The sequence below is a fragment of the Limulus polyphemus genome, unplaced genomic scaffold (genome assembly GCF_000517525.1).
Source record: "Limulus polyphemus unplaced genomic scaffold, Limulus_polyphemus-2.1.2 Scaffold28, whole genome shotgun sequence".
NCBI classification, from domain to species: domain Eukaryota; kingdom Metazoa; phylum Arthropoda; class Merostomata; order Xiphosura; family Limulidae; genus Limulus; species Limulus polyphemus.
This window is the reverse complement of record NW_013665638.1, coordinates 586,860-601,816: the sequence shown is the minus strand read 5'-3', so window position 1 is coordinate 601,816 and position 14,957 is coordinate 586,860. Positions and strand designations below refer to the sequence as shown.

The 14,957-nt window shown below is 34.3% G+C and overlaps 1 protein-coding gene across 1 annotated transcript in view; it reads right to left on the bottom strand.

Moving 5' to 3' along the window:
• Nucleotides 1-5,330: 5,330 nt before the first annotated feature.
• LOC106459467 (POU domain, class 2, transcription factor 1-like) overlaps nucleotides 5,331-14,957 on the bottom strand; it is a 15,419-nt gene continuing 5,792 nt past the window's right edge. The window contains exons 3-6 of the mRNA XM_022386243.1: nucleotides 13,232-13,384; nucleotides 12,276-12,434; nucleotides 8,375-8,495; nucleotides 5,331-7,688 (exon numbers count right to left, since the gene is read on the bottom strand). Coding sequence (XP_022241951.1) covers nucleotides 7,114-7,688; nucleotides 8,375-8,495; nucleotides 12,276-12,434; nucleotides 13,232-13,384 — 1,008 coding nt within the window. The 3' untranslated portion in view covers nucleotides 5,331-7,113. The remainder of the gene's footprint in view (nucleotides 7,689-8,374; nucleotides 8,496-12,275; nucleotides 12,435-13,231; nucleotides 13,385-14,957) is intronic.

The following is a 14,957-nucleotide window of genomic DNA, read 5'->3' as shown; positions in this document are numbered from 1 at the left end:
CAGGGATAAGCTTATCCTTTCCCTGAAGTTTCAAGTTCAATTCATTCATTTGGGATGTGGTGTCAACCAAAAATGACAACTTTGACAGCCAGGTAGGATGTGACAGAAGTGGATCAGCTCTATACCTTTCGGTGAGAAAAATATCTATTTCTCTTCTGAGCTTATAAAAACGAAACAGGACTTTACCGCAGCTGAGCCACCCCACTGCTGTGTGATAAGGCAAGTCACAGAATTTAGAATCAATTTCTTCAAGAAATGCCTGGAACTGTAAGCATTGTATCGTCTTACAACAATGCACCCTAAGGTGACTGCAGGAATGAACTATCATTACAGGTACTTACACAAAAAGTGATCCGATATCTAAAGTCGCAAAAAGTCGCCGAATTTTTTATTTCACCGATTTTTCAAAAACTTATATTACTGTCAGATGCAAAAATCAGATTGGACATTTTTAATTATACTTATTTTAATTTTTTTTACATGGTAAGTTTATCAACAATATATGATATTTCCATATAAATAATTATATTTTAGCTCATTTGTGGCACAGTGCAGTGGCGGGCCGGATGAACTGACCTTGCAGGCCGGATCTGGCCCGCGGGCCGTAGTTTGGTGACCCCTGGACTAGACAGAAGTAGCTAGTCATCACCACCCACCACCAACTCTTGGGGTACTATATTACCAACGAACAGTGAGAATGACTGTCACATTATAACAATCCCACGGCTGAAAGGGCGAGCACGTTTGGTGGAATGAGGATTCGAACTCGAGATCCTTAGAGTGCGAGTTGAGTACCCTAACCACCTGACTATGCCGGGCCTCTCACAGGAATAGGTAAGTAGTTTGTAAGAGTATTTTCCAGTCTTGTTATCTTTCTAGTTGAAATTCAGCACAAGCTAATAAAAAAATGCCTTAGTTTCTGGTGGTGGGCTTTGTTATTCAAATATTTCTTTAACGTTTGTTGTTGTGCTTTTGAATGGTTTTACAGTAATAATACAATTTGTAATCTATGACCAGTTAATGAATTTAATTAAGGAATAGAATCCACTTATATATATGGTAACTTTGGTACTTCAGAGTAGAAATATATGTTAACGTTATTAATTTCAAAATTGTTTTTTTATAGATATACATTGTTTATGAATATTCTTAGAGTCATTTTGTTTGTAATTAAGCACAAAGCTACACAATGGGCTATCTGTGTTCTGCCCGCCACGGGTATTGAAAACAGGATTTTAGTGTTGTAAGTCCAGAGACATACCGCTGTGCCACTGGGGGCAATATTAGAGTCAATGATAGCATTTGTTAAACAATTTTTGTGGAGTTTTCGTTTATATTTCTGTAAAGATTTACAATGTAAATATGTTATTTTTAAATATTTCCTATTATGTTATATTCTATTAAATATTGCCTGTATAATGTTTGCTAATTTATAAACAAGAAATTTGAAAATTGACATTTTATAAATGTAAAATGCTGTAGGGATGGCAATGCCAAAAAGAATGCAAACAAGAATATAGGGATGATACAGCTATACATAAATCATCCTTACATGACTTTCAGTATTGAAATTTAATGCTTCACTGTAAAATGCACAAGTACAAAATGGTTACGAGGTTGGTCAATTCGATCGACCTCAAAGCGAGAATCTGAAATAGTCCGTTATAATCAAGACAGTTTTTGACACAACTTGATTTTCCTTGTACATAAGTCTAAAGTTCTTAGTTACGCTACATTGATGCCTACCCTGACATGACCATGGCATTATGATAAACAAACTGTATACCAACAGTTAGGAATATATAACTTCCAACTGTAGTAATATTAAAATCAAGTATGCATTTTACAGTATAACATTAAAGTTTAATATTGAAAGTCATGTAGGGATGATCTATATATAGCTGTATTATCTAATTCCTGTTTCACCCTGTACTTAAGCTTTTTAAAGGAACATCGGATTTTATATAAAAATGCTCACTTCAAGGGGTAATGATAACATCGTTTACGCTAGAATTATGATTTTTTTTTATTATTACTCTCTACTACTAATTAATGACATCGTGCACTCCCAAAAAACACATAGAGTGGATTTATGTTTAAACTGACGTTATTAAGAAAGTAGTTGTATAGTTATCTCGACTGCAACAAGAAAAAAAAATTAACAATTTGGTGGGTTGGTCACTTTCTGGTTTGGTACCTTATCGATGGTTTCTTGCCTTGCTTTTGGGCTTATTGGGTAGAGAAACAAATGAAAGTGAGTGTCAATAATCTTATAAATTAAAACGCTCTATCTTATGTTGATTTTTACCATACATTTTTATATTATGCCTATTGAGTACCTTGGCCATCTCTACCAATTCTATGACAACTTAAAAACTCTGAAACCCAATGGTTCCTTTAATGTTTCTATGTTTAAAAGACATCATACACTAATACTGTCTTCAAAACATGCATTGGAATTAAGGACAATATGTGATATTCACGGGTTTTTTTATATTACATCTTGCTCTCCTCCCTCTATACACTTCCTGGTCTCTTTGTTGACTTCAATTTCAATTCACTCCCTTCCCACCCCTGAGGCCCTTTTGCAAATTTTCACCGCTCTGCACAGTTGGCGTCTAATACATCGTAATTTAACTGAAATTATCGGGATAGGTTGTTGCTCTCGACAGTGTCTTTTTAATGTTCCAGTCCAGTGCGGGTCTGACCTGACGTCCGGTTTTTAGTATATCCCGCCTCTGCTCTCCGTCAGTGCCATTAGGAATGGAAATTGGAGTTTATTAGCAAGTAATTTTATTTGAAAAAAAAATGTTCATAATTTCTATAATCCAATAATTTTAAATTACGACAATGAATACGCAAGAAAATAAATAAATAAACGTGAACACTTTTAAAATTCACGCGTAGGCCTAGCATTTTCTGATGAGTCGCTACAGAAGAAACCCTTTTTATTCCATTATAAAAAGGAGAAAGAAATTGCTAGCGGTGTCTTTATTAAGTAGCTGGAGTGGTACACTGAATATTCTCAACATTAATTGTGATCCATATTACAAAGTTTCAGCTTTCTAACTATTTTATACCACGTTTAGTAAGTGGGCAATAAATATTGCTTATTACAAAAGCTGTTTTCCTGCTCTATTATGAAACGGCACATTCGAGATATTAATTAGAGACTATAGTTTCTAAGGTTCATAAGGTCTTGCCTTTTTCAGTATCACTTTAATCTCTCTTAAAACTATCTATATAATGCCAAAATCATAAACCTTATTGTTTAACTTAGATTTCGAGAAATACAACAAAGTTTTTATAGTTGATAAATTGGTTTCTAAGTTGGTCATAATTAATTGCTGCTAAACAACAACTATTTAATTCTACAATTTTAAAAATCTCTTTAATGTCGAGCTAGAGCGTATCTTGTAAGATCTCTATCAGTTCGAAGACAGAAATGTTTTATTCTATGAATAACGAACTATTTAATAATAATGGTAACTGAAACAAACACTCATGAGTTGTAAATCGTATTTGTTATAATCAAAGCGACAGAATGAATCTTTTTGGGAAACGTTGTAATAAGTAATTAAAAAGTAGTAATATTAATTTATTGAAAGTATATAGAGGTTGAGTACGTTATATGAAAACAATTATGGAACCTGACCACGTCGCTATAGTCCATGTCTACATTCGGCGACTCTGCATCTTGAAAATAGCCATGTAATGTAACTCCCATTGCAAAAAGCTCCATTGTAAAGTTATTATGTTCAAAACACATCCTTCTTCCCGTGCTTTCCATAAGCCATCTAGTGTATGAGGACGACGGTTTCCAAGCATCCATTTTAACAATAAGATTACACAGAAATTCACAGGCACTGTATCCGGTGGCTTGACTTCGTATGGAATAGCATGAATACTCGTTTCATTCCCCAGTGTGTCTTGTGTCACTTTTCCAGACGGAGATCCTTCTCCATTATGATATGTACGGTTGTTTGGGGACGATTTTTGTCACTGGCCTTTGGGTTGGTGGATTCTAACCGTGACAAGATATCACACTTTACTTACCACAGCTGTGATTCGACTTGTTGCAGGTCTCTTTTTGGAAGGTCTTGATGTCACAACTTTGTTCTTTGTTTTATAATGCTATTAAGTATAAGGGATATTCCCGTCTTAGAAATTTTAAATCTCCGATCTGAACACATTTCATCTTTGTAGTCTGAGTGTATGAATAGTTTACGTCAGAAAGAGCTTTTACATATTCTTCAGAGGTGCCATCATACTACCTACTTAAAGCTAAACAATGTCAGGTTGTAGTTCTGATACAGTACATTTTACCGTGACTTTATACTAGCCAACGACCTGATTGTGATATATCAAATAAACCCTTCACAAACTCGTAGAACTCTTCAAGCTGTTGTAACTTTTGTACAAACTGCTCTTTATGCCAAGTTCAAATTGGCGGTAGTGTTTGCTAATTTGCATATCCAAAATCGTTTTAATATAATCGCACTGAACCCTCTCTATCCTAAATTTTTTTATAAACCATAGTAACTTCAGTATTACAGTGAGTGAATTGCCTTTTCGGAGTAAAAAGAAACTCCCAACTTGAAACCTTATATGGTTTTGGTGATAGCATATTAAAAACGGCCAATTTGTATGGAAAGTACTATATTGTTGGAATTAAGTGAAGAATTATGGCCTAGGAATATGAAAAAGTTGTCTTCAAGACAAGATCTTGTGGAGTAGGAAGAGAGTGTGTGTGTGAGTGTACTGCTCTTTATTGGATACATTTCTGTTTAAAAAGCTACTCACTTTATTCTAATTAAGTCACGATCAACAAACTAGATAAATTTCAATAAATATGACACCTTAGGAAGGAATAAATATTATAAAGTTACAATGTAGAGCACATAATAGTCAACCTGTGTTTCATAAAATCTGTCGCATAAATATTAAGTTATTAAGATGCAGGTCTTATGACTGAAGGAAAATGGCGAATGACGATCCGTTGTCGTATGGACGTACGAAATATCTGTGATGATTACGTTACAAAAAAAGAGCATTGTTGATCTTAATACTAGAGTCCACGTGTTCTTACATGTGAGAACACAAACTTATAAAAAACGATAAAGGTTTCAACACTGTGTCTAAAAACAAGGACACATGACGATGAAATAATTAAATATAGTTTGTAAAAAATGTGTCTTCTGTTGGAAAACTAATAAACGCATCCAGCTAGTAAATACTGTTTTTTAGGGCTGAGTGCATACAGTACAAGAAATACAAAACCACCAGATATACATTATTTATTTATTTCGTTGAAACATAAATATACGCTTTTGATTTAAAATAACAACTTGTGGTAGATAAAAACAAACTTGTGTTAAAGACAGATTATACGGTAATAGAAGAAGGGAGCCAAGAAGTAAAACACTTTAATTTGCAACATTGTGGTCCATTGCCTTGGTAAACAGGTAATATATTATTTCATCGTCGGTGTGTATTTAATATGCCCCCAGTGGCACAGCTGTATGTCTGCGGACTTGCAACGCTGGAAACCGGATTTATATACCCGTGGTGGACAGAGCACAGATAGCCCTTTGTGCAACTTTATGCTTAACTACAAACAAACAAAGTATTTAGTGAAAGTGGGAATAAAATATCAAGAGAAAGCATATTCATGTTATCGAATGGATACAAATTCTTTGTGACTTTGCATCTCATGGGATATTTAAGGTTTCCACTCTGTGGTTAATGAAAAACAGCGGAAGGCTTTTGATAACAGTAGATAAACAATATATTGAGGTAAGTAGGAATATGTTGGGGTTTGCCCTGGGGCAGGAAAAATTGTACTAAGATTTTGGCAGAACATGACGAAACGTGGAGAAAAACCCGATATATTTTATAGAAGGCTTATTGTGTAAAGACACGTTTTAGACAAGATAAAATCTATCCCTGACAAAACGGAAAACTTAAACAATCATGATTTGTAGGATATGTAAAAACAGAAATATTCGATAACAAACAAACATTTATATAAAAGTTTCTGCTTCTGTAAAAATAAGAGAAACGACTTCTTTTTTCTTTCTTCTTTTTTAAATGAGCTACAACTTCGGGACATCATAGAAATAGCCATGAATATCCACATGTTCATAACATATAGAAACTTACAAAAATTATACTGGTTCTCGTAATAGATCTAAATGTATAGAGTAAATTAGGCTACAAGACAAATCAATGGGCAGCACTTCAAAATAGTAATGGAAAAAGTAGGATGGACCATTCTACAACAAGTAATTATTACAAAATACACTGAACACTCGGGTGATTTATCAGCGCAATCCCGACGACCCGAATGTACCCTTCCTTCCACGTTGGTGAAAACATCTAATTTTTCATAAATAACATCTATGTACTAAAAACGTATCGACACACTCGCGTTTCAAAAATACATTTGGAATTATATTAACTTTGGAAGCCTGAACAAAGATTAGTCTTACTTACACAGATGCAGAAATAACTATTATAATATTCTTAGCGGAATTATTCTGAATCTCTGAATGTAAAGATATTTAAGCAAAATAATAGTTAAAACATGATCTGCACGTGGTAATTTCTTTTTGAAAGATTGTTGGACATAACATTCTGAAAATTATTATGAATATATATCTATTATATAAATGTATGTCTATGCAATATACTTCATATAAACTTCTGAGTCACTACTACTAATTGAAGAAACATTTTATCCCTGAGTCTTCTAAAAATAATTCCACTTAGTTCACACATGTATATATGTACGTTAAACACTCAAATAACACTCAAACTGTTTAGACTTTCGTGTGAATATTCATACTTAGATAATTTAATTTTGTTTGGTTAAATATTTTAATGCTCAATTCTATTAGAAACCGCGACAAATATCAAATAACTAAATTTTAATGTGTAATTAAAACAACAAACACTATTTCTATCAACAAATTACGTAAAGCACAACGATGAGGGCACTGTTTTTTTTGTTTTTTTTTAAAAACCAGACTTCCCTTTCATTAACGTTTCATTCTGAAGTAAATGTAGAAGTTAATTCTGTCACAAAAGATGCTATCACGTAACATTGGCACTTTACGAGGTTGGATAAAATGAGGTAGCTGGACAAGTGATGACGTTAGTGACAGAAGGAACTGTACTGGATGACGTTCCAGTCGCCGGCGTACGACCGGTAGACATGGAAATACTAGCAGCAGCGACAGGAAGAGCTATGCTCAAAGGAGAGGACATTGCTGGTGTCGTGGGAGGATTAAATCTCTTTTCTTTCTGTCTCCTATTGCAAAACCATACCCTAACAACCTCTTTCTGCATAGACAGTGATTCAGCTAACTGAGCAATATCCTCTGAGGTAGGTTTTTGGTTCTCCATAAAAGCATTCTCTAGAGCAAATCGCACATTGGTATCAATGCTGGTTCGTTTTCTTCGTCGACGTGAACATGTTTCTGGTGCGATTTGAACATTCACATGGGGGACAGAATTGTCACTGAAAGAGTTGTCAGCGTTTTCCAGCCATCTTTGAAGAAGAGGTTTAAGCTTGCACATGTTTTTATAGCTAAGGTTTAGGGCTTCGAATCGAGATATCGTAGTTTGACTGAAGTCGTTCCCATAGAGTTTTCCCATTGCTAATCCAACATCTCCTTGAGTAAATCCTGCAAGAAACACAGAAAAGAAAAGATGTTACAGCAAATATATCGGTTTATCAACGACACTGGTTAGTAGTATTATCAGATCAGTACTACTTTAAAAACTGAAAGTAAAAATACGCAAAGTATTTCAAAATAAGCTTTTAGGTGGATTATAGACAACAAGTGTTTAACTTTACCAGATAATATAGATAGCATGTAAAAATTACTAACTCATCAATTTTCACCTCTAGACGATAAGAGGTATTTATTATAACATATCACATTTCTAATATATATATATATATTTCTTATATATATTTTAAAGAAGAAAAACAATAATGACTGCTGTCTTTGTCATAATATTATTACTGGTGACAAAATAAATCTTACCTCAACTCAAAAATTAATTTTTCGTGAAAAGATAAAAATATTTTAACACGACATGTCAAAAACTGACTTAAAATACACCGTGTAGAAAACTACTCTTAGTAAAAACTTACTTTAACATTTAAAAATTATTTCATTTTTGATTAACTACTTATAGTTTTTTTATTTGAAAAAAAAGTACGTTGAATCATACTATGGTTTACAAATTACTGAATTTAGTAGGAAGCCTATTATCCCCTTCATTTGAACAAGAGCGCACTAGCTATGTTAGGTTTTATTCATAACTTTATACGCTTGAAATAATTTACATGTATATTGCTTACCAAGTTTTATCCTCTTCTGTTTAAAAGTTTTGGCAAACTGTTCCAATTCTTCCAGGTCTGTGACTTCTACAGGGTTAGTTTCTTGGTGTTCAGATATTACGTGTGAACTAGCTGGAGCATTCTGGTGAATTATAAGAGGTTAGTTAGTGAAAATTGTGAAACACTTTTAACTTTGTATGATATTGTAAGAATAAAAACCGATTTAAGCCTTTTCTTTATGGTATTTCTAAACTATCATTTTGTTGTTTTACACTCACCTGTGTGTGTTACCAACGGCTTTAAGTTAAGTTTGTTAAGTTTAAATGCGACAATGTATTTCACTGATTAACAACTTGGGGCCGCTGAAATTGTTCACTTTCTTTGATATACTAACACATGGTAACACCTATTCATTAACTCCTTCAATTCAATATACCTTTTAGTACTCGATTGTACCATGCTTTAGCTCTCCTCCTTAGTTAATATGTTATTTTTTGGAAATTACTCTATTTCTTTCAGCTAAGTTTGGTAAATCAAGTAAGCCACTAAATTTCCCTTTTTCCAGTGCTGTGATGTAAATTCTCTAATTGGCAATTAGTCGTGTTTTCTTAGAGGATATATATAACTCGTAACGATTTGAGATAGAGGGGAATTGAATAATGGCTCGGATTGCAGCAGATGAAGGTGGCGTCCTCAAGCCTGACTTTGTGTGATGTAATTTTTTTTTGCAGAATTTTTTAAGAGCTTTTGAAAAGTTAATGTTGTTTTACTTTTCACAAACTTTGTTTTAGCTTAATTTTGGACTATAGTAGACTCTGAATTTCGGAAGAGCTGGAGTTTGTTTTGCTTGATTTAGAGCTTAAGCATTTGGATTTTTTCTATCTTTAACTTAACTTCTCGGGGTTGTTTAAAAATATTTTACATTTAATTTTACTTTCAGCATAGCTTAAAAAAAGGAGTACACTGAACTGGTAAGAGAAACAATTAAAGATTCCTTCACTTTTCTCTTTCCAGTTCAACACATCCACCGTAAACATTTGCCCTTGTGTTTTGTCTTTAAATAAGATAAATATTTTTGATTTGCAAATTTGTGTATCCACTCTTTCTGTGCAATGAATTCGAAACACATTCTGTGATTCAATATTATTAAACCTTCAGTTAGTAAGCTCTAAAATGATCCTGAGGGAATTCACAAGCCAGAAAATACCACATAGTAGAAGGGAAAGCGAAAGTTTGGTCTAGTGACTAGAGGGTAATGGCTGTCAGGAAGTTTTGTGTTGTCTCTGAATGGCTAAATTCTTCCACACCCTAGTGAGAATTCTCTATCTATAGCAAAGGTAGAAATGAACGTTTCAGCAGGATATAAGGTATAAAACCTAGGAGAGATTGAGCAGGGCAGCCTGCAGGTACGATGGCAAAATCTGGGGAAAGCCCCATACTTGTTCTGTAGTTTTGCCAATGCTGCAGATATCCTTGGCAGCCATCATGTTGCAGCCTTGAGCTTGAAAAGGAGAATAAATACCATCTGGTGCACCTAGATGGGCTGATGAAACAGAGCTCAGCACAAGTGAAGCGCAGATGACTAAGAATGATCAAGGCAGTAGGAAGGGCGTGGTATCCAAAAACTGAGTGGTATGATCTTTATGGGATTCCTAGATATTATCAACGAAAGAAGCAGAACCTTGCATATAGTCGATAAAGGTAAAGAGGGGAAAAGCGCTATTGGTGGATGAGCTCCACTAACATGAGCTGCTTTGCCAGCAGGTGAAAGAGTGAGCATTAACTGACTAAAGGAGGGATTGGTGGAGCAATGGAGAGTCTTTCTATGTTGTGAGTCACCTTGTTGTGCTGAGACCCAAAAATAAAGAGCTGGTGGTAGATGATATCCACCAGCAAAAAATGGTTTGCTAGTAGGTGATATGTTGAGCTTTCATAGAATAATTCGACGATCACTGGGGTATTAGAGATCTTCACTGTGAAGGGAGGCACCCAGCCCTGTCAAAAGACAAGAATTAGGTGCCATTGGTAGATGAACGTTACCAACAGAAGTCGTTTTGCCAGCAAGCACTCAAAGGTGAAAGATCATGAAAACGATTGGGTGCAAGGCATAGAACCTCTTTGTGAAATGCAACAACTATTCACCAAGTCATATCATCAGTAGATGAAACAGTAGGACCTGGCAGATTATGATGGAGATATGTGGCAAAAAAAGGGAGCTTCTCAGCAAATAGAAAGCAACCAACTGCCCCAAAAACTAGAGAAGGGACTGTTGGTGGATAAACGATGTGCAGTACGGGTATGTGAGTACTTATAGATGAGGAAGACAAAGTATATAGTAGCTCGCTATATAGTCTAATAGTCTTGTTTCTTTTGACTTTTGCACAAAGTTACACAATGTTTAACTATATAAATCATTCGAGGAGTAATGAATTGCTTTGCCTCCACAATATGCATATATCATCGCGACATATATCTCTCCCAGGTTTGCTCTTGGTCTGCCTTAGAATGAATAGTCAGTATGATGGGATATCATTCGGTAAGTGGAATCTAAGACCCATACACTCTGGTTAGTATAAGATTTAAACCCTGGGGTTGTTGAACAATGAAATCCCAGTCCCATTTCATCAACGGGTTTTGGTGGACCTTTCATCGCCATACGGCTCGTGTTTGTCTTTGAAACTTACATCCCTTCTCAAAGAGGATCTTTACTAAAGTTAGAATAGATATAAGAATAAACATCTTTATCAAGTAAAATGTATATAAACGATCATGATTTAGTCAATTTGAAATAAGAAAAACATAATGGTCGTGTTCTCATCAACTGAAAATAATTAACATATAACAGACAGGCTTTTTATTTTGTCAATTTGAAATGAGGAACTCATAATGACATGTTTTAGTCAAATTGAATGAGCAACTCATAATGACCACGTTTTAGTCAAATTGAAATGAGGAACTCATAATGACCATGTTTTAGTCAAATTGAAAAAGTCATGTCACCAACCAGAAATATATATTAAATAGATCATCCAATGGAGGAACAAATAAATTAGGATTTATATTTTTGGTCGGAGTAATGATATTTTAAATAGAAATCGATAAGCGTAGTAATTTGATAGAAAAGTAAGGATAAACTTACGGACAAACAATAAAATCTTATTTGAATTAGCAAGTGACGGATCCTTGCTTGAGAATTATTCATTCACAATTATACTCTCACAAAAGCAATTTAAATAAAATGACAATATAATATTGTTACAGAATATAAAGACATGTTCAGACTTTTTAAAATACATTTGGAAAAAAGAAGTTTGAAAACAACGCCCCAAAAAAGAGACGTAGCAAGTGTATATATATGAGTAATGAAAACTTAACTCTTAAAAATAAATAAAACAGTAATGCAACAATAGCTGTTTTTCGCACATAAAGTTTAGTAGTCACGTTTTATTGTATATTGTAATATTTAACATAAGTCGTCTATGCTCTTAATATTTGTAATGTATGGTTATGCGTATATGTTTAGATACTAATTATCCATATTAAAATTTTCATGCATTGAACATAACATGTGATAGCCTCAGACGTACGATATAATATTCCATGCAAATATATAACATGCATGAAATATTGGCAAATGCATGCTCAGTGATATTAGGACTCACATAAATTGTGTATATCTGTTTTCCATGTAAGTGACAATATATATATAATATACTAATGAGCACTGAAACAAAGTAAAAAAGTATTGAAAAAAGTTTGTATAAAGATTACATTGGTGACCACCTAATCCATTAATCAAAATTAAACGAATTCCCGCATTAAATTACCAATTTTCTGATCCTTTAAAAGCTTACTTAGCACACAAATAATTTACTAACTTTACTAGAAAAGGAACAATATTACTTTACAGTTAAAAAACAACCTTGGTTTGTAGTGTCTCTTGGGGCTCGATGATCTCTTGTTTGCTGGGTTCATGGGTGTGAGCCGCTGTAACAGCTGTTCGTGGACTGGCTGTTCCAGAATTCAAAGAAGCGGCAGCTTGAAACTGTAGGTTTTGTAATGCTTGATGCATCAGAAGACCCTGGAAAAATGATTTAAAATCGAAAGACTTATTAATAATTTTAGAAAATTAATCCAAAGGAATTGCGATTTCTCATTCTCGTATTAGGATGAACGTATTATACAATGCATCTCTAATAACTGATTTCTGTGAATAGGTAGGAAAAGTACCAGCTGGAGAGTATCATTTTGTGTAATCTAAGCATTTCATAAAAATATGGAAAGCTAGACATAGAATAATAGTTAGCATGTCAGGCTGCGCATCTCAAGATCCCAAGTTCGGGTTTCCGATATACCGCTAAACACACTTCATACATTCAGGGGCATTTTTGACACTGTTCGATGAACATTCTCTAGTTATGGTTTTAACTGAGTTGTGAATAATGTTTGTATCACAAAGCATAAATAACCATGAGAAACAACAAAAAACTATAGCGCATTTCAAAGAAAAATCAGAGTTGTCTACGCTTTAAACATTTCAGAACATTTTCATAAAAGTAATCTTTCGAAATAATATAAGGTTTCTGACTTAAAAAAAACCCCATTAATCTAGGAAATTCATCCAAATTGTACAGACGCAATAAGTAAATACCATAAAGTATTTTGAAGTCAATAGAAAAAGCATGTATTTAATAACCGGCCTAATAACTGAATACTTACGGTATCGCAGCATATAGACTATTTTCTTGACATTTTCAATTACTTCATAAAAGAAAACAAACAAAAATCTACAGTCACATTTGGAATTCTTGTTAGGTATGAAAATTCTGTTTATTTTTGTATTTCTATGTGTAATGCGTTCAAGACGTTGAAAAGTACCTGACTCTGAAGAAATAGCTGAGCCTGAACGCTAGGAGGTAGTTGCCCATGTTGAAGAAAAAGGAGCTGTCCTAGCCCCTGAAGATTTTGTTGTTGTTGTTGAAATTCGTGTGGATTCAGTTGAGATCCTGTAAAGTTGGGACCTAAAGGTAGCTAAAAATAACCAAACAGAACTTTTTTACCACACAAAGGACGAAAGACAACATTATAAAAATAGTTAAATACATATAAATAGATAGATATATATATACAATAATTAGAGAATCATAAGATATGGTGGAAACGGAATGACAAAAGTACGACAAAACCTGTTGTTGTCGTTATGCAAAAAGCTACTCAATGGGCTATCTGTGCTCTGCCCACCACGGGTATCGAAACCCGGGTTTCTAGCGTTGTAAGTCCGTAGACATACCGCTGTGCCACTGGGGGGCGATAACAAACCCTACACAGAAAACTCGTATTGTTGCTTGGAGAGTATCACTTTTCTATTCGAAAGAGAACTGAGGTAAACCTACAACATTAATAATAGTAACTCTATAAAGTAAATAAAATATGTAATTTATAAATATTCATGACAGAAAATATAACAATAAAATAACTGAAACTGGTTTGTTTCGAATTTCATGAAAAGCTACACGAAGATTATCTGCGCTAGCCGTCCCTAATTTAGCAGTGAAATACTAGAGAGAAGGAAGCTAGTATCTCTAACCACCGCCAACTTTAGGGCTACTCTTTTACTAACGAATAATGGGATTGACCGTCACATTATAACGCCCCCACGGCTAAAAAGGAGAGTATGTTTGATGTGACGGGGATTCGAACCCGCGACCCTAAGATTGCGAGTTACGCGCCATAACCACCTGGCCAGTGAAAGTTTCTAGTTATTAACATCACATTAATCATTCACATTACGGTACAAAAAAAAAATGAAAAACCAAAATGAAAATAAATAGATGATGGATCAAATGGATCAAAATTATTCTAGTCCCACATTAATGTGGTAAGAGAATAGTAGTAACATTGTAATGAAATGTAGTACAAGATAAACATTTATAGGGAAGTGCTCTAGCTGTGAAATGTTATTGTTAAGCACAAAACTCACACAAGGAGCTATTTGGCGTTTGAAGCCCTCAGTATTACTGATGAGCCACTGGTGGGGTGGGGCTGGGGGCGTGATTCTTAATATCCGTTTCTGGTATCCTTGGTGATTTGTTAAGAACACAAGAACATTGCATCGAAACCAAATTTCTGTCAACAATGCATTATAGTTAGTCTCCTTTTCTTAAAAAGAAACTCAAAACAATTTTCCTTATTGAAATAATACATGGAAAGGATGGTTGTAAACGACACACTAGACAATCATATTGCATATACGCGATGATTCTAGGCATCGGGTTTTATTTTTTTCATTGAATTGTTTCAACGTGCATCTGCTAGTCATATATAATAATACACTTTTAAGAATTTTATGAGGGTACATGTGTGTGGAGCGCATAAACTAATTTTTAGCAATCACTTTATTGACAAAGATAAGAAAAAATGTTTTCTGTAGCTTTCAATAGATGACGTTGTACGTTTTCTTGGCCATTAAATCTATAAAACTAGATTTATTTACGCTTTCTATGTTAGAGTGTGATGTATATTTAAATCTGAAAATACGTGAGCACTAGAGCTTCGCCCCCCCCCCAGTGGCACAGCTGTATGTCTGCGGACTTACAACGCTAGA